This window comes from Seriola dumerili, unplaced genomic scaffold (genome assembly GCF_002260705.1).
Source record: "Seriola dumerili isolate Sdu_G_001 unplaced genomic scaffold, Sdu_1.0 BDQW01000056.1, whole genome shotgun sequence".
Classification (NCBI taxonomy): Eukaryota; Metazoa; Chordata; class Actinopteri; order Carangiformes; family Carangidae; genus Seriola; species Seriola dumerili.
This window is the reverse complement of record NW_019174311.1, coordinates 6,585,938-6,606,573: the sequence shown is the minus strand read 5'-3', so window position 1 is coordinate 6,606,573 and position 20,636 is coordinate 6,585,938. Positions and strand designations below refer to the sequence as shown.

Sequence of the window (20,636 nt, the reverse complement as noted above, 5' to 3'; positions counted from 1 at the left end):
CCCCCCCCCCTCTTTTTCCTGCACCACACAACCCTGTCAAGAAACACACAAGTTGGCTTCAAACAGACTAACTTGCCCACCAAGCCGCCTGTCCCCCGTGAACCCAGAAAAAAAAAGTTTCCTTCAGATGTCCTTGTACAAAACCTGAGGAAGGAGGTATTAAAAAGAGAGGGAACACTAAAGGAAACATCATTTCAATTAAGGGATTTTAGTCAGTGGCCTTTTATGGCTAATTCAGGAAAAAGCAGACAGTCAAGTGCAGATCTGTGGAAAAAATGTGCCCACTGATCCCTGCGGTGAGCTCCAGCTGACTCTTCATCTGCCCACCAGAAGACAGAGAGGAACACAGCTCTCCTCCGGTGACTGGAGAGTGAACCCGAACCTGGCAATCCAGCGCAGGCCTGGGCCATTGATCATGTCAAGAGGACAGGACAACTCACGGGCAGGCGAGGAAGCAGACAGACAGCGGAGACAGGCCGACAGGCGAGGTGAGGAGAGAAGAGAGGAGAGGAGAGTCATCGAGGGAAACCCTGAGTCTTTGATCCTCGGGTTGTTTCTCGTCCTCCCAGACTTCCTCTCACCATCTGTAGCCCTGGCTCTCACCTGTCTGTCTCTGGCAAGGCCACTAGTGCTCGTTCAATTGCTATTGCTTCCTCCCCACAACAATAGAAACCTACAAAAGTAGAAGTAGCCCAGCCGTGGCTGCAGCCTGGCTCTGTCAGAGGAAGTGAGGGGAAAGGAGGATAATGTAAACAACAACAGTAGTATTCACTCCAGCTCATTGGGGGAGCACCGCAGACCAAAGCATGCAAACGCAAACCTCTTATTGGAAGGAACAAGCACACCCACAAGTTCATTCCTACTCAACGTAGAAATGCCCGTGCACAAGCATCTGCACACACAACACAAAGCACTTCCTCTTGCCTTACATTTGCAGCAGCTCAATGAGTGTTTTGTAAAATCATGTGGCCGTCTATCTAATAACACTTCTGATTTTACAAAGTCCAGATTTCCACTTTTCCTGTCTGTTGACCTGGATGGATTTAAAATGCAGCACTTTGAGAGAGACAAAGTGATTTCTCAGTGATTCGCAATCCAGACTTATGAGGTGATTTTTGAGAAATTGCAACACTGGCACAAAGTCCCCTGAAACTGGCACAAACACTCAAGAGTCATATCAGGCGTAGAAGTCACTCTGAGAAACTTCTGCTTTGAATGGTTCAGTGGGCCAATGATGCATATCAGAGTTTTTCACTTTTGCTTGGCAACCAACCGCCTACAGGTTGCCCAACTCTGTCTGGGCGGAGGCCGTGAGAGCACTCACAAGATATTCAGATTGAGGCCCTTTAGTGATGCATTTCCTGCTTTGCTTGCCTCTTGTGTTAGAAGTTACGTGTAAGTGGTTAATATGGGGCAATAATGTCACATTTTGACATTCAGTAAATAAGATACGTCACTGAGAAGGTAGGCAATGCCCATTCAGTCAGTTTCCATAACAGCAGTGTACCCTGAATTCATTCAGCACTCTTGAACAAGGCATGAATCATCCCCAACAGCCCCTAACTCCTCTGCTGGATCGCTTCCTGTCTAACTGGCTGTCTGTCTGGCTGGCTGGGTTTCTCTCAGTGTTTTCTGGCAAATGTGAGGTGCTCAAACAGTGGAGCAGGAGCTGATAAATCCAGGCCTACTGACAGGATGACTGCAGCCAGCTCTCATTCAGTCACAGGTCATGCTACAGTGAAGATACAAACGTATTCTCTGCTTCATCCACTGAAGAACATGTGGTTTTTTTTTATGTGTGTGTGTGTGTGTGTGTGTGTGTGTGTGTGTGTGTGTGTGTGTGTGTGTGTGTGTGTGTGTGTGTGTGTGTCAATGCATGCCTACTCGTGAGTGTGTGTCATGTGTGTAAAAGAGAATGCATTTTTTGTGTCAGATTCAGAGCAAGACATCTACTGCAGGGGCCCAGTGGAACAGTGAGTGTATTTACCTCCACCGCAGTAACCTGGTTACTGCTGGTTTTCTGCAGTAGCCTAATTTCTTTATGAAATTGAGCTTCAAAAAAAAAAAAGATTTAGATCGTGTCAGTGGGAGAAACTTGACTCTGTAGCCATGTTTACTCTAAACCAGGTTTATAACAGGGATTTTATATGTGTGTGTGTCAGAAAGTCAGAACAGGGAATGGATCACTGAGAAAACAATGCACTGGACTAAAAGAAAAGATCATTACTGTAACTGTGCATCCTTGTATCCAAAATAAATAAATCCTAAATCTGACGTTTCCACAGCTGAACAGTACAATATCTGTAAAATCCAGACACATGTGCACAGTAAAAGAAAAAAAAACTGTGTAGTCTGAGTCTTGGTTCAAAAATATGACAGTAAGCTGGAGAGAAATCTGATTACTGACCAGCTGTATGTTAAGTTTTCAAGATGTGAACAGATTTTCCTGTTTCCTGCCTTAACCCGATTTCCTCAATAACATGGCTTCATGTGCACATGTAAACATAGTCTGTGAAGAAACACAGAAACGCACAAACAGACACACACACACACACACACACAGAGACATCTGTGAGGTTCTCCACTGACATTCATGTCCTTCTAGTAAAAAAATCCCCAAGTGTCGGCCAGGCACTCAATTACAGGCATGTCAGCTAACACACACCTGTTCCCCCTCAGTGATCACAAAGGCAAAATTATACACACGAAGACACACAAAGACACACACACACACACACACACACACACACACACACACACACACACACACACACACACACTGAACTGGATATGCATACCGAACACACAAAGAAACAAACTACTGCAAGTATATACAAATGAACTCATGCACCATTTCCAGAAAAGTGGTCACAGCAGTTGCACACACGCACATTGGCAGAATTTGACTAATGTCCAAGTGAAAATAACGCCAGCAGGCCTCCCTCCCTCCCTCCCTCCCTCACTCCCTCCCTCACTCGGCCAACTCCTCTTCCATCACTCTCCACCCCTGAGCCCAGATAATAGCTGTACTACACCAGCCGCCCACCACTCCCTGCCAAACACTGTCGGCTGCGTAAACACAACCCATTCACACATACACAGGGAGAGGACAGCCCGGCTCGTCTGGGTTTCTAGTCCCGGCTTGGCTGTCCGAGCCCTCCGCTTCTCATAACAGTGAGCCCCTAGCAACGCTCGAGCCAAGCCGTCAGTCAATAACACGGTGGTAACAGAACTGCTCTCTTCACACTCAGCTCACACATGGCTCCAAGCTGACATACACATACTCCTATATATACACTATACACAAACACACATGTGCAACAGTACATCGCATGCTCACCAGTGAAATAAACTCTCGTGCACCAGTACAGCACACACACATGAATGCCAAGGTACACACACATGCACATACACACATAACTTGCCAACTGCCCACGCCTTTGTACAAGGGAAAATGTGCCTGGCAGGCAAAGAGCTGTTCTCAGTAAACAGCTACAATAGCAGCAGCCAGACATGGGTGTTAGGGTGGGCAGCCACAATACCTCTGTGACCAGCGAACTATTGTGAAAGAGCTTACGAAAGTCCACATTTTATACTCAGCTAGAGCTGATACACAGGGGCAAACTGTTGGCCCAGTTACCTCATATCAGCCTGTTCTGTCATGTTGTGCTCCACAGCTTTTCAGCTGAACAGGATTCCTCCTAATGTTTCAGAGCAAACACTCTTGTGAAATAGTGATAAAAAAAATAAAAAAAAACTTCACTAAGACGGATAGGAAAAGACAGAAAACAGCCAGTCCGAGGTGAAAGATTCAGCTTCCACATGGTTGATGAATCTTATTTACAGTGGTGTGACTGACGCTGCTGAGGCGCTATAAACTGCTACTAGAGCAGAGCAGGATTCCAACACAGGCCTGAGGAATCCAGCCTGGCACATTGTCTGTGTCTGGATTGGACACAGCAGTCTGGGTGCCCATCGCCAGCCAAACAGGCACGTAAACACTACATACGTTGACATATAGGACTTCACATACAGACTCCACACACGCAAGCACAGGCTGACACCCTCATATTTATGCATAAGCAAAACCACACATGAAAGGGAGCTTGTGGAAAAACTTAAAGCAACTGTGGGGATTGCATCTGTTTATTTATAGGCGGCGCTGCCTATTAATGGGCTCAGCTATTACTGCAGGGCTGAGACAGATCGGTTAGCAAGGTGGTGTGATACTGCAACACAAGTAGTTCTTATACTGAAAATGGCTTCAAGCTACAGAAATGTTTTCCATGATGTAAGGTAATATAATACAATAAATATTAAATTATACGGTTAAAATTAACTTTTAATATAACAATTTAATGTATCATTATAGTTTCACATTCAGATTCAATGTATTGTTATTGCACAGTACTAAGGAGGTGTGAATCAACATGGTATGGCAACATTTTACTTTAACCCTTTCTATCATAAGCACTCTTTGAACATTTACTCAATGGGTTATAACACACTATAATGTAGTTGTGAGCAGATATGACATTTGTTTTTTTTTTAATGTACAGTATTGTCAACCACTATAACTTCTCCTATGAATATTTTATACAACAACACATTTTAGTATATTTTATATAATCAGCACTTTTGCTATATTGTCATTCATTATCTGTTTTATACACCAGCTTTCACTTATGGGGGCCGACAACTGCTTTACAGTAGACAGATAGATTATTACATTACTATACACTGCTGAAGTAAAAGTACGGTGTTATCCAGTAACTGTGCATATATACACGCATATGTGTACACACAAAACCCTACACTCACGCATACACACAGTAATGCACCGGCCTCCGGTCAGCAGCTTAGCAAAAATAGGGGCTCTCTGTCTGTTAACTGCACTCTAAAAGTAGCTACTTTTTTGATTACAGTCTGGAATTAGAGAAGAAAAAAAAAGATTAATCTCATGCTTCAGTGTTTTGTACGTTTCACTTTGTACTGATTTTCTACTTCAAACAGCTCATTCAGTTGCTTTGGCATAATTGTTTTCAGAGACACGTGAAGGTTTTTCCCTCGGCCATATCAATTACGACTCAGTGACCTTGGACCAGCTGACTACTTAAGCCTTTTAACTTCAGCACATTCATTTGACATTATCTTGAAAGGATCAGCAAGGTTTATGTATATATAACAGCACTGACAAGCACTGACAAGTCCTCATTAGAACCGCAACCATGGTATTATAAGTCTCCTTCATTCTCTCTCTCTTCAATCTCTCTCTCTCTCTTACACCACCCCACTAACCAAGATACCGCTATCTATTCCCTGTGCTGCCCCCTCAGGCATTCTAATCTTTTAATTGAATCTTTTGTAATTATAATGAAATAACTGCGGACTTCTATCAGGGAGAAAATGATCAGGCCAGAATGTGCCAGCGGTTACAGGAAGCTCTTATTTCTCTGCCATTGCTGCTGAGATACACCCCCATTTCAATTAGCTCCTCAATTCACATTTGAACAGCACATTAAGGAAAAACAAAGAGGCGTGTGTGCCTGTGTATGTGTGTGTGTGTGTGTGTGTGTGTGTGTGTGCGTGCTTGTGTGTGACTGCACACATAGTGATGGATTACTCAAGTGATCTTTTACTGCCTTGTCAGTCTCTTGTATGTATCGCTTTCGACTATCACAATTAATATCCAGACAGTGTCCAAAGAGATCGAGCTTCGAGTGCGTTTTGGTGAGAAAAACGCACTTCCCCTTCTTCTGACCCTGGAGAACTGCTAAACGTAATTGCCTCATTCTTCTAAGCAAATGAACATTGACAGAGAGGGGATTGGTCTGCATAGGCTCTCTCAAATGGCTTCCCTGGCAGTTGACTAATTCAGTTCTCATTGACGTATGACTAAATCAGTGTCCATTATCCTTACGTCCAGAGCAGCTCAGATGTAGTACCAGCTCGGTGGCATAAGGCACTTAAGAGCATTACACAAGCCAAGCTGGTCGAAAGGGTCTCCTTTTCAGCAAGCTGACAAGGCCGCCACACATGGTGTAGATCTGACATTGGCCAGGCCGTAGCCTCTGACTAACCTCTGACATTGAGGTCTCCCGCTGGTGAACAAAAAAACAGGAAAACTGACCATGTCCCTGGCTAACGGCCAACAACAGTGACACTTATCACTGCAGGAGATTTACTGCCAAGACAATAGCATATACTCATTTTGTGGGAGATTTAGGGGCACAACATTTTTTATTGCATCTCCACAGATTAGAAAAAGAAATTCTGACGGACTTCTTGCATCCACGTTTTCATAAACCACATTTGATATTTTTTCACCACTGTTGAATTCTTTTTACGAGAGGAAGAAAAAAGGAAAAAAACACAGTTTGACCACAGTAATTCATTGTTGAGTATCATGCCAGGGCCAGGTGACTCTCTTCACAAACCCAGCGGTTATTTTGGTGTGCAGCGTGCATGCTTGTGTGAGTGTGGCATTAGGAGCCAGACAGGTCCCTCTGTTGTGCAGCTGGGCCGGCTTAATGAGATATCAGACTCAAACATCAATTCATCAGCCTCATTGATGAGGACAATGAGGGGCAACTGCTTCAGTAAAGAGAGGCATTATGGCCTCTCGTGTGGGGATAGGGCAGCCTTGTTTACAAAGGTTACTGAGCACAGAGGGGTTGAAACAGTACACCACACCAGCCTCCACTTTGCTCTGCTCTGCTAGATTCAGCTCTCTTACCCTCGGGGCAGCTTCTCTGGACTTTTTTATCTCTTTGATTTTCAGGAACAAAGACCCAAAAGAAAAATGTACTTCTGGTATCTGGAGGCCTAATTTTTAAACGTGTGCATGTGTGTGAATGGGTTAAAAGGAGAGGCCATAGAGGCCTGATTGATTAAATAAACAAATCTCATCTTGTTATCATCAGGGCTCCCCTAGCTAAGCAGAGCAGGCTGGGCTGGTTGGAGTCCCCCCTGGCCTCGGCCTCCACTGACAGGGCATCTGTCTTCATTAAAGCTCAGCCAGTGTGCATGACAGCCACTGAAATGCTGGTGTCTTCACGATTAATGAAGACAGATGACTCCCCTCGAGAGGCAGTAAAAAGGAACAAAAAGCAGGAGGATGAACAAACAGAAAAATACAAAAACAAAATCATTCAGAACCATATTCAAAAAGCTCCCAAAAGCAAGAACACAGTTAAGTTGTTTATCCCACTGCTCCATCTTTTATTCTTAATTGTTTTTCCACTGTCATATCTGGCTCGACTCCCTCCACACTTCTCCCACCATAGCATGCATACACACCCCCCCACTCCTTTTCCACTCTCACACGCTCTCTCACAGCAGTAGCGGCCCCCTGGAAGTGTATGGAAATGGACCCCAGTTTTGTCTGTCCAGAGACAGGCCTGTCGAATGAGAAGCTGACAGAGAAAGAGAGGGAAGAGAAAGCTGGCAAGAATATCCCATGGCATTCTTAAGACTCTGTATGCATTCCACATTTCTAATTTATTCATCCATTTATCCATTAAATAATTCATCTGCTTACTAATTCATTGCTGTTTGGCTCGAGAGGAATATCATTATCCATCTAGTATCCAGAAGCACAAACAAACCTCGGACCTATGAGCACCGCAGTGGGCTCTACACAAAACATTTGACATTTGTAATATTGGACAGGCTACATTTGTCATTAATATTTCATGAGAAATACACCAGAACCCAAACTTCTAGTGTCAAACCTACACCATGAACGGATGGTAAACAAAACACAGAGTGTATCCCAAGCATCAGTGTTTTCTCTTCCTGTTACTCCCCCAACCCTTTCCTCTTTCTTTTATCTGTGGATACTTTTGTTTTTAGTATACAGCACCTGGCAAGGTCAAACCTCAGGTGGCTCACATTGTCGCTGAAACTTGACTCCATGGACTCAAACTCACAAGTCAAACATAGACACACACACACACACACACACACACACACACACGTGCGTGCACACACACACACACACACACGTGCGTGCACACACACACACACACACACACACACACAGGCACATATCATATCATAGCAGAGAGTTTCTTTCAGATGACTGAGCAGCTCAAACTGGATGTGAGGGGGGTGGACGGGGGTGGACAGGACAGGACAGGAGAGGAGAGGAGAGGAGGAGAGGAGGAGATGAGGGGAGAGGAGAGGAGAGGAGAGGAGACGGTCTGTCCCAGTCTTTTCCTGTGTTGCTCTGTAGCCCCTGACAGCAGCCCCATTGGCTGAGCCCTGAGGGGTAAACAAGCCAGTAACGTGAGAGAGAGGGAGAGAGACAGAGAGAGGGGGACAGAGAGAGACATGGTTGTGTCATACACGAAATACAAACAGGATGCCACTTACATTGAACACTGGCACTGCCCGTCCAAGCAAAGGGGTCCAACCCCGCAAAGAAGGGGCTCGCCTTCCGCAGCATGCATGCACCGCGACTGGTGACATCATAGAGCTGACGGGGGCCCATTCCCAGAGCCTCCATACAGTCGAACATGGCACCCCCCCCGCCCTGAGCAAAAATCACTACAAGCCCTCAGTCCTGCCTGCGTCCTGCCCTGCTTCCACCGCTCACGTCACCCGCTGAAGCAGTGACAACAACAAACAGCAGCAACAGCTAGCTGGATCTGCTGCCTTCCCTTCCCTTCCCTCCCTTCACTTATCTCTCGCTGTCACTCTCTCTCCGCTCTCCTTTCCTGCCGATGCTGGAGTTTCCCTCTTTCCCTCTCAGCTGGAATGCAGATCTGGTTCCTGCCTGGCTGAGCTGAGCGTGACTCTGACTCTCTACTCTCCCCCTGCCCTTGGGTGAGCTGCTCCCTGTCTGCTGTAACAGACCTAAATAACAGCCTCTCACAGCTCTCGCTGAGCCCCAGACACGGCGGAGCAAACCAACTGCCTCGGCATGACGCTCTGAGAGGGGGTGGAGAGAGAGAGACAGAGTGAGAGAGAGAGAGAGAGCGAGAGAGAGAGAGAGAGAGAGAGAGAGGGAGAATGCCAGAGAGGGAGGGATAGAGAGAGGAACCCAGGAGGAGGAGGGGGGAGAGGGGAGGGAGAGGGGGCCGACCAACAGACCCTGCACTGGAGGAAGAACTGATCTGGTTAGAGGACAAAACTTTATTCCCATTCTTCTTTGGCTTTTTTGTGCGTGCTGCTTTTGTGTTTCATATTTCAGCCCCAAACGCAAACAAACCCCCCCACCCCCACCACCCCCACCACCACCACCACCACCACATTGCCTCCCATTCAGATCTGGTCCCTGTCTCTGTCTGTCTTTACATCGCACCTCCCCCAATTCCCCTGCAGTAAATATGAGCCCCCCCCTCCCCTCCCTTCTCTGAGCCCCCGTCTCTAATCATAACCATATTAAAGTCCAGCCACTGGCCGGGTGTGTATGTGTGTGTGAGAAAGAGAGCCAGAGACACAGAGAGAGAAAGAACATTGTGCTGTGGTTGAACCCAGAAACCAGATGCCAGGGTAAATCCCTCCCTCCTCTCTGTCTGTTTGAGCGAACAGAGGATGGGCAGTTCTTTCTGTCTCTCCCTCTGGAAGTGCTTTAACGGTGATGGATGAGGGTTGCCTTGCTCAATCCCCGCAGCGCATTTACACAGACAAATACCCCCTATATACAAACACACCATGTGTTGGACACACTTCTCACAGGTTCACTTGACCTTGTTTGTGATTTATTTCTGAGCAACCTTTGCAAAGGCACGTAGAAGTGCAAGGATGCAGATTTGATGAAGTTGTGCAAGCGTAAATTTGAATGAATCAAGAAGCTACCTGAATGATCAGGAGACTGTATCATTGAGACTCAGAGTATAAAATTCTGGCTTCCACATTTAGTCTCCTTCAACAACGGCTGCTCTGTGTATTGCTAAAAACAATTCAATTTAAAACACAGCAGCTCCCTCACAGTGACGGTAAATCAAAGGAAATCAATAGGCGGTCTGCGGTCAATGAAACAGCCTGTCACTGGTTCTAACTGTTGCTCAGCAGACAGATAGACTCTGGCTGAGCTAAAGCAAACAGCCTGATACAATGGGAGATATATGATAATAGAATGGCTTTAGTCTGTGTGCCCCGCACATTCATCTCCCCCCCTGTCAGACCAGTACAAGTGGTACAACCCAGCAGGCAAAAAAGACACCATTTCCTGTCAATCTGTGCTGCTGGCTACGCTCTCCATAAACACACAGTGCCCTCCCTCCCTCCCCCCCCTCCCTCCCTCCTCCTCTGTCTAACACTCCACTCTTTTTCCTGTCTCATGAAAGAAACCATGCTTTCACGTTTAGGGGCTATTTTGAATGATTTAGATTAAGATGTTTATTGACCTTAAAGCTATTCCTCCAGTTGAGATTTCTTGTTTATTTTCTTAAGCTGGCACACTCGCACACATGTGGGCTGACGGTCTCACACACACTCACGCAAACATTTCACAGCTCTTTTGTCGCATCAAACAGTAAACAACATCAATAGTTTTTATGTGTTTCTTCATACAGCTGTCAGGTCATAAAGAGGAAGCTTTATGACAGCAAGAATAGATGAGTGAGCCTAGATAACCAACTGTTATCTATCAAAGATGCTCCTGCTAATGGTATGCTGTTAAAAATGACTCACTTTTCCTTTTCTACCTCTCCACCCATTTATACAATAATCAAAAAAAATGTCCTGATCTGGATGCATTTCAGATTAAATCATCACTGCCCCGAGTCACATTTTTATGATCCACAAGCATTCTTCTCACACTCGTCTATCGTCTCCTTCCTGTCTTTTTTTCTCTCTCTGCTAGTTTCATACAGCATCCTGGAAACTAAAAACTGGCTAATCCCCTGGTGTTTAAATGTTCTATGTAACATCAGTGTTGTGTGCCAGGGTTGCTCTCTGGGCCGCCGGGCTGCAACACAATCGATTTATAATATCATGTGCTCACAGTTGAAACCCTTTTGTTTTTGGAGATTTATGTCCCATATCTGACTCTCTTCTGGTTTTGACATTTCTTTTTACCGTGTTTGAGACTATAATTCAAACCACTAACCCCAGGTTCTCCACTTATTGGCACACAGCGTTGCGAGCTGCAAGTCTTCCAGCGCTTCAGAGGGTTTGCGGAGTGAGTTTAGACATCTAATCTACACATACTCCATACTGCTGCTGACCCAGGCCGGTCCCTGCCTCCCCTCCCTCCTCCCCTTCCTTCCCCGGCCAGAGAGGTTGAACTCTAGAAGAAACCCCCACTGGGCCACTAACTTTCCCCCCAAACTTATCCTGCCCTCCCTCCTTCTCTCCCTCACTCTCTGGCTCACCAGTCTCTCCTTAATCCCCCCCCCCCCCCGTTTCTGCAAATACTCTCCCCATTTCATCAAGTTCCCTATGGCCATTTTTTCCCGACTGCATGATTTGCTTTAGTTGACAAAGTTCTCTGCTTTTGTTTCTGGTTTTGGAAATGTTTCATTTTCAGTGGCTGCCAGCTCACTGGTCATTCCGTGTGACTGCTGCTTTCAATCATGTTTAACTGTGCTGATTTTAACACATATAACGTTTTAAATTTTCCACTGCGCTAGGATTTTCTACCTATGATGTTTTCATCTCTTTATCTATACAGAAGTCAGCTCAGTCAGCTGGGCCCAGTCTGCTTATAGCTCCACGTGGGCTGGAGCCTAGGAAAATTAGGCTTTACTACTGTCTGACACTCTGATGCCAATTACAGATAAGACGTATACTCCACATTGTTGCCACTTCCTCTGTATACAGTCATTCAGGTTCCAGGCAAGCAGTCAACAACACAGTGATGTGTAAGGCAATAAAAGCAGCTCGTGTTTTAAATGCCTATGCACTAAACACAGCGTGGTGATTTTGAAAGGAATGTCGAGCTTTTCCATTGCTGATGTGAGCATGTGTGCAGTGTGTGGACATGCTGAAACAGATTGCCGGTGATGATAGAGACACTGAACACCAGTCCACAGTGCCCTCCCACTACAGCCAGATTCAGGTTACTCAGAACACACACACACACACACACACACACACACACACACACACACACATACACACAACCTCACAAACACACACACACAACCTCACACACACACAAACACACACACACACAACCTCACACCCACATGCACACACACATGCACACACAAACACACACACACAACCACACGCAACCTCACAAACACACACACACACACACACACACACACACACACACACACACACACACACACACACACACAAATCCTCTACAGGCTGTTTTTAAAATGAAAGTTAATGAAGGACAAACATCTTATTGAAGTGATGTCGTGTTGTTTTGTCCATCAGGGACAACAGAGCACAATCCTAGCGTTCTTTCTCTTCACATCCATCAACTGCTCCACCAGCCGCAGGTTTTACACATGTTCAGCTCTGACAAGACATGTAATCTTATCCATTCATCTACCTCACTCTCTCACTATCCATCTCTGGAAGATACCTGATGTGTTACTGAGGAGGGACGTGGGGAAAGTGAGGTATGACTTATGAGAGAGTCTGTTTCTCAGCAGCGGCCATGTTCGCTTCTGTTCACATGCTGGTCCCACCAAAACGCCTAACAGAGCTACTCTTCAGAGCACTATCAGTCTTGGCCATCTTTCAGCAAAGTCTCTTTCACTCTCTGTCTTTTTCTCTCACTCTGACGGCACTGTCATGACATTTTGCTACCCGTGTTTTGTGCCGGGGGAAAAACAAAAAGACAGATCTTTTAGTTGTTCATCCAAAAATATGAAGCCCCTGTCTTGTTCTCATAGGCCCATCCTGTGCATGTGTGCCCTCCCACGCCTTCTGAGGGCCCATCCCTCCTTTTCTCGCCATTGCGCGCTCTAGGTCTTGCACGTGCCCACAAAGGCCCATCTGAAAACAGACGCCTCCCATTTTTAATAGTAGCCTCTTTATCTTCATCTGTCATCATGTCTGAGTTGTATTACACTCACTGGCCTCTCCCTTACCACCACCCTTTGCTGGCTTTCCACACACGCAGGCCCACGCAAGCACGCACACGCACAAATACACTCAACGTTTCCAGCACTTAACGGCAAATTGGCTCCAACTTGCAGAGACGGATAACGAGAGGAAATCCAAGGTGAAGGCTGAGGAGAAAGAGAGAGAGAGGAGAGAGAGAGAGAGAAGAGAGAAGAGAGAAAGGGAACCCAAGAGTGCATAAGCCAACAGGGTTTAGGCGGATATCATCAGAGGAGCAGATATTCTACTCACTATCGCTCACAAAACTTCTTCAGTGGGTGCTTAAATTGTCTGGAAAAACAAACAAGGCAGGCCTTTCTGTCCATTTCCCACCATCATCTATTGAATCATGGCCAGCGCTGGTTGCAAAATAAAAAAAGCAATGTGAGGGAATCGATTTCCAAAAAGGAGTGGAGCGCCTGTCATCTTGAGGCCAGTGGTCGCCTAGGGAGATGAAAGCGGGGATGTCAGACGATGCAGAGCTGTTTATTAAAGCAGAGGAGGCTCCAGTCTCACTGATAGATCAAGGACGCAGCCAAACAGCGCTACACATGCTGTCATCACACACACAAGTACACACAAATGGTCCAGTCCTAGCATTGCTAATTTGCTATGTAGATCATGGTCACAGGAGCAGAGATGCCAGCGAGCAGATGGCTCTATAACGGTGTTTTTTTCTGATGAAATTGCAGCACTCATAACGGTGAATGCCAGAGTCAAAACGAAACACTGCTCACACTGATTTGGTGTAATAACCGGGTGCTTTGTAATTTGACGCAGAACTGGCTTTCATATCTCTAAACTGAACTGATCAGAGGCTTTCTTTTATCTTTTGTCAGAAACGATCAGGAAATTATTTCTTGCAGGGTTTTGATAAGATCTCTGAAAATATGACTAATGTTATTCTTGCAAAGAAAGAAACACAGTAGGGGAAGATGATTATATTAAACATGTTGCCTACAATTTTAGTAGGTTTCCATCAATCTCAAATGTGTGTGTCATTCCTGAAGCTTTTCTGAAATTCTTTGAAATCCTCATTTAACCCCAGGTTCAGCCCATTTCTTCTGCGCCTCAAATAAATCTAATCAGTAAATGCCACAAAGACTGACAGAGGTCGGAGATGGATCGGCTTTGCTCTCAAAAACAAACGGTGAAGTGAACGCTCAGGTGTCTCAGGGGGCATTTCAGTTTCAGAAGTGACTGAGGCAGGGCTCCAGACTAACTGCCCCACTGGCAGCACTCGTGCTACCAACTTTCTCAGTTGCTTGCATCAGCACATGATTTGGTCACACCCTTTTTTTTTTGTAAACAGGAGTTCCTCTTTTTCTGTTATAGGAAATGCTGAACTTGATAACCATTTCATTGTTTTTTACTCTTGTTGTGCAACTTCAAAATTCAAGCTTAAACTGCATTGACCCGGTTACAAGTTAGGAGTTGCCTGCAACGGACGGGTCACACACATAACAACCACTGGTACTGCGTTAGCCATTTTTGTTTCTCTTCTTCACTGGCTCAGTCGGTCTCTCCCTACCTGCACCTGCGCTCTCATCATCAGTTATGAGTCGGGACTTCTCATTGGCTCTCCCTCTCCACCAGTCTCCTCTTATCAGTGCATGTGAAAGGAAGGCAGGAAGAGCCGGTGAAGAAGAAAAAGTACTACTTTAAAGCACAATGTCTAATGCAGTACCTGTGTCAGAGGGCCACCAAAACAGCCCGATGATCATCATGCAACCGCGTATAATTTTAACTCGCACACGTCTCATATGGTCAGGTGTGACATCACAGTTTGTAAAGAGCACGTAGGAAGAGAAGAAAAAAAAGGAGATGCAGATTTGTGTCTATAGGGAGCCTTGTGCCTGCAGGGAAGTGAGGGGTAGCGGGGCTGAGCTCATCATTTTCATATCCATACATAGCTCTCTTTCTCTTTCGTCCCCCTCCCTTCATTCAAATATACAGCATACCCACAAAAGCACGCACATGTGCACCCAGTCAAATCCAAACCTACACCGTCAACCACATACCTACCAACCTCCATCCAGGATGGGCTGAAACCCAGCACTTCAACCTTTATGAAAATAAATAAAGAGGTACAATGTGCTGTTTGTGCTCTGCCTCGCCTCCAGTGGAGAAGGCTTCACTCTGCTAGTCGACATCCTTCCCTGCTGTCCCTCTCCTCCATTTAAAGGTTCGCTTTTACATTCCCTCTCATACCACATTTCCCAACAAAATGGCTCCTTTACGCAACTCCCTGAGCTCCCTAAGCCAACATGACCTCCTTATGTGTGTATGTGTGTGTGTGCGTTTAAGAATGCAATGAGTGTTTTTAATTATGTCACTCTGCATGAGGATTTTTTTTTTTTTTCTGCTGGAACATTTCGGTCCTTTTCACAGCCTCTCTGACTTAATGGTTTGTGTGTGTGTGTTTGTGTGTGTGCGCACGCGTGTGTGTAAATGTGGGTTTGAGTGCGCACACACGGATGCATGTATATATTGCTCAGCAGCCAGTATGCTAATGTTTGTGCGTGTGCGCGCGCGGCATATAAATCCATGCCCAATACACACTTCACATAAACAACAGTTCACCTTGTCTCCACCAGAGGCACCACGGAGCAGACTCAGGCAGCTTTTACACAAGTTTCAACACGCTATTCATTCCATTCTATTAATACAATGTTCTTAATTTCATCCCGCTGTGATGCAGCTCACAGCTGAGTCTCTCACAAGCTTTCTGTTAACATCACTCAACATAAAGCTAGAAATTAAAGTCTGAATTGAAAGTCCAAGTGTAGCAAAGGACTTCAGATTTTGGACCAAGCCATGTGGGCTGAAGGAAATGACCTACCAGCTTTTCAAAACATCCCTGTGGTTGGCTTTGGGGCCAGGGCTCCGGCCCTGATTGGTGAAAGCTTAGAGAGGTGTTTCAGGGCTCAGTGGCGATGTTATCACATAGTAAGTGGCCTTAATGGGCTTCCAACTGTTTGTTTGAAGGACTCCCATAATGACAGGGATCAACTGATAACGGCCTCCTCTACACACTGCACAGAGAGCCATCAGACCCTCTCATGGATGAACAAACGCCGTTGCGCCTTCGTAAAGATATGGGTGCTGAGGATGGGAGTTTTGCAGCACACCCACATGGTCAGTGAACCTCATTCACACATGACTTGAAGATTGAAGTGAAGTGCTGAGGTGTTCTGGGTCCACTTCCTTCCTATGCATTAAGAATGAAGAAAAGCCTACTATCTCTACATGTGCAAACACAGTCCGCCTCCCCCATCCCTCCCCTCTCCTGTCTCTTCCCACCTCTGTGTAAAACAGGTATTTCCAAAGACACTCTGGTGCCAAAATAGAGCGCCGCCATGGGAGGTGCTCCAACCTGTCGGCACAGCGCACACACCCAACAAAAGGTAGGTGTCACCCGGGCTACCTTTCTAACAACAATTAAAGCCAGTGCACTGAAACTGAGCAAGAATGCAGAGCTATTTACTGCACACACACAAACACACAAACACACACAGGAATATCCACAGTGCGCCTCCCTCTATGTGGAAGGTATTTTCTCAGTCTGGCCTACAGACAGCCCTGACAACAATGAGCAGGCCTGTTAAGCCAACTCCTGGAGAAAAAGAGAAGAGAAGTAGAAGGAGAAGAAAAACAGGGCCTGGGGAATGTCCAAACCAAGGCCTTTTGTCTTCCCCGCAAACATTTAAGAGAGTGGGGAATGAGACGGCTGTCAGTAAAATGACTTGTAACATTCCTTGTCAAGGGATACACCAATAGGATGTTTTAAAAGGTGATACCAACAGCTGAGAGTTTTCCATCACGGCTGAAACTTAAAATGACACTGAAATGTATTTTTGCAGGAGCGTCAGCACAGACACAGGGTAATTTAAGGTTAAGAGTTTCAGACGTGTAGCGCGGAAATAATTAGTCAATTAGTCCATCAATTGATTAGTCATTCGACTATCAACTGGTTGATCATTTAAGTCAAGAAGAAAATGCTCAACATTCACTGGTTCTCTGTTTTTATATTAAGCATCTTTTGGTTTCGGTCAAAAAAAGAAATCATGTGAAGATGTCAACTTTTATGACGGGCATTTATACTATTTTCTGACGTATAGACTAAACAGTTAATTGAAAAAGACAATTCATTGATAATGAACATATTAATTGGCTGATGAGCTCATTGAGTCTGCTAGAAGCAAAAACATAATCATGTTGATTCTAATATTACAGTATACACAGTACATCCAATACTGACATGGATTTGTAAAAGTAGAATCAGCTAATATAGAGGTACAAGTAAAATAAAAAAAAGTCAGTCTCTACACATAATGCTGAGTTGAAGTTAATTGTCACAATAATCCTGACTTAATCTCTGACCCTGGCCTTGTTTAAGCTCTAAGACAGAGCTTAGACCAAATAACTGCAGTCTTTAACCCTCGTGAACGATACTACTGCCAGCGTGGATGTGTCAGTACAAGCAGTCATGTATGAAGGCCCAGTGCATGTGGTTGCCTGCGTATGTTTGTGCTTTGATACTTGTTTTTGTTTTAACTCATGCCAGTGTAAAAACCAAAAAGAATCCATCTGTCAGTGCGGTGGGATTTCACTCTGCGTCAGGGGTATGTTTCTAGTTTTTCGATGAAAGAAGTGCTCTGTGTGTGTGTGTGTGTGTGTGTGTGTGTGTGTGTGTGTGTGTGTGTGTGTGTGTGTGTGTGTGTCTGTGTGTGTGTGTGTGGGAGAGAGAAAGAGTGGGAAGAGTGTCTCTGGTGGTGTGTTTGCATGTGTGTATCTGTGTGTTTTCCTAGCAGGGTGTGTTCTTGGATTCCACCACACTAGGACATTACCCCCAGGTGCTCGCTCTCTCTCTATCTCTCTCTCTCTCTCTTTGGCTCTGTGAAAATACCTTGAGGATTAGGTGGGCAGCAGCAGCAAAAAAAGGGGGGTGTAGGGGTGTGGAGGGATGGGTGGGGGGGGTTGCAAGGGGGGTGAGGTAGTGATTGACGGCTGAAAGGCTGGAGAGGTGCTCAGGCATGCTGGTGTGGGGGAGAGAGGGGACTGCACGCATAGGCTGGAGTTGGGGGGGGGGGGGGGCTTTCAGGCTCTGCACTCAGCTGTTGCCACCCACACCCATTATAGCCCCTCCACCACCTACCACCCACCACCACCTGCCGACCCCTTTAGCACTGCACCCAGATAAGATTTCTCCTGCTTACCTTTACCTCACGCATTAACGGCAACAAAAGTGCGCCTTCTTTTCTCTCTCTCTCCATCTTTCTTTCCCTCACACTAACATCCTCAGCAGCTAATTATGCAGCAGTGGCTTTTTAGCCGAGGATATTTTCTGACCTAGAATCCCGATGCTGAGTAAAAAACAGCGTTTTGAAACAAGTAGGTGTTTTGAACAATGACCAATGTCTGTCTGCAGCGTTTGTGTAATCTGCCTAGTTTTTCCATGACAGAAAAACACTCTTATTGCCAACAATCTCCTCTTTGTGCTCAATGCTCCATACATCATCCCATCCCAGGCCTTCAGAATACAACAGTGCCCCCTGTGGTCAAATGTACAACGACAAGTCTGAAACTAAAGGACCATGCTGGTTGTTTGAATCCTTTCCTTCCACAAAAAGGTGTGCGGCGTGTTCACTGAAAAAAACAGCAAGATAAACCTTTGAATTGCAATTGTACCTATTTTCAAATATTTGCTGATGCTCGGAGCACCCATCGCCTCACACTGAAAGAATGTTGTTTTGTCTCTAATTGCAGACTTGTGGGTTGCCTGCCTCACAAAAGCTCTGTGAGAGGTCCACACACACACACACACACACACACACACACACACACACACACACACACACACACACACACACACACACACACCAGTGCAGCCACAGTCAGAGTTTGTGGTCATGACCACACCATCTACAAGCATCTATAAGGAAACCACAGCAGCAGAGTAATCATTGTATTGATGAAAGTGGACTTTTTCCTCACGGTTTCTTTGGGGGATTTTTTTGCTACCACTCATCCTATATCACAAACAGACCCTAAAGTTTTCCATATCCACAAAATTACACATAATTAAGTGCAATTTAAATAGCTGTATTTTCCTCTTTCCAAGTCCAAGTTGTTTAATGTGACTTGACTAAAAGGAAGGTATGGGCCATGTATGTAGTTTGAGCTGAAATGGAAAAAGATACATGAGAGGGAGGAAAAAGTCAAACCGTGATGAAAATTACTTACAGAGAGCGGCCATCTCTTTGGGCAGGTCAGCACCAAATCTCCCAAACAGGCTGCTGTTGGCCAGCAGGTCGAAGGGGGAGTGGCTTCTCATGGAGTTGAAGGCGAAGGGGTAGACAGCAGGTGGGAAGCCGGTCATGTGACCCACCTGCTGTTCCCTGTTGGTAGCCATGGTGACAGAGCCCCCAGGGGTCGGCAGCAGGTTGCTAGGTGAAAGTAATGGCTTTCACAACACCTGGAAATCCCCAGCAAAGTTGAAATCCGTGGCCTTTCGAAGACTCTCAGGATGTGGGGAAGGGATGGGCGATGATGGGGCCTTTGGTTTAGTGAGGGAAGGCCGTACTCCACTTAAGAAGAGTCATCCAGTTCACTTTTCTGGGGAAGAGAAGGCAGAGAAATTTGTTATTTATTACTAATAGATTCACCATGAGGATTAGTGTTTCTGAATGAAGATGATAGAATGATAGAATGAGTGGTTTGTGTTGAGATTCTCTACGGATTCCACAAACACATTTCACCTCACATCAACTCTGAGTCCATCTGCATTCTGGGACGGAGAATAGTTTATCCACAGTTGTAAGAAGGATGTGCAAACTTCATACCAACAGGTATGAGAGAATGGGAAGGAAGAAGGAAGTAAGGAAGGACGGGACGGCGAGAACCAAAACAGATAAAGACGTGAGAGAAAAAGAATGAGTGAGCAGTGAGAGGAAAAGCCAGAAAAACTGGGACTGGGCGAGGGGAAAAGAAAATAAGAAAGAAGTTTGGAAAAAGTTATAACAGGGAAGAGCGAGAGGGAGGGAGGGAGGGGAAAAAAAGAGAGCGAGAAAAAGAGAGAGAGCTCTTGTTCCTGCAGTTTTGAAGAGCTTCCAGACTTCTACAGTGATTCCAGGCTATGCCATATGATTTAAATCACCAGAACTCTACTATAAAGAGCTCCTCTGTTCCTGCTGCCAGCCTAGCACAGCAGCCTGCCTCTCTGCCTCTTTCCCCCAGGACCAGAGGCCCAGACACGGGGTCCAGAGCAGCATGAAGAGAGAAGGGGGGTGAGGGGGTTGATGGGGGTAGGGGGTAGGGAAAATGAGATCCACTGATTGCTAACTGCTGCTGTCACTTCCAACTATCTTCTCTTGAGGTCAGGCTCTCATCCCACAGAGTCATTTTGGCTCTAACCTCCTGCAGCCCGCTCGTCACTTTGACTCCACACAGTAGGCATAGACAAGTCAGGCTCAAGCGTGGACAAGGCTGCAGTTATGCCCCACTGTTGACTGTTAATACAAGAGGGGGGAAAAAAATCCCGGTAAAGCCTCCCATTTTCTTTTTCATGTTTTCTTTTTGCCTTTCGCTTCCCTAGCGTGATTTCGTGAGTGGGTGGT

The 20,636-nt window shown here is 45.7% G+C and overlaps 1 protein-coding gene across 3 annotated transcripts in view; it reads right to left on the bottom strand.

Moving 5' to 3' along the window:
* Nucleotides 1-20,636, bottom strand: part of rarg (retinoic acid receptor gamma) — a 44,671-nt gene that overhangs the window by 11,926 nt on the left and 12,109 nt on the right. For 2 of the 3 annotated variants that reach the window (XM_022741517.1, XM_022741516.1), the window contains one exon: nt 19,264-19,635. In XM_022741517.1, coding sequence (XP_022597238.1) covers nt 19,264-19,432 — 169 coding nt within the window. In that variant the 5' untranslated portion in view covers nt 19,433-19,635. Of the gene's footprint in view, nt 1-8,376; nt 8,846-19,263; nt 19,636-20,636 lie in introns of those variants that run through there. The other variant, XM_022741518.1, reaches the window with a different exon arrangement.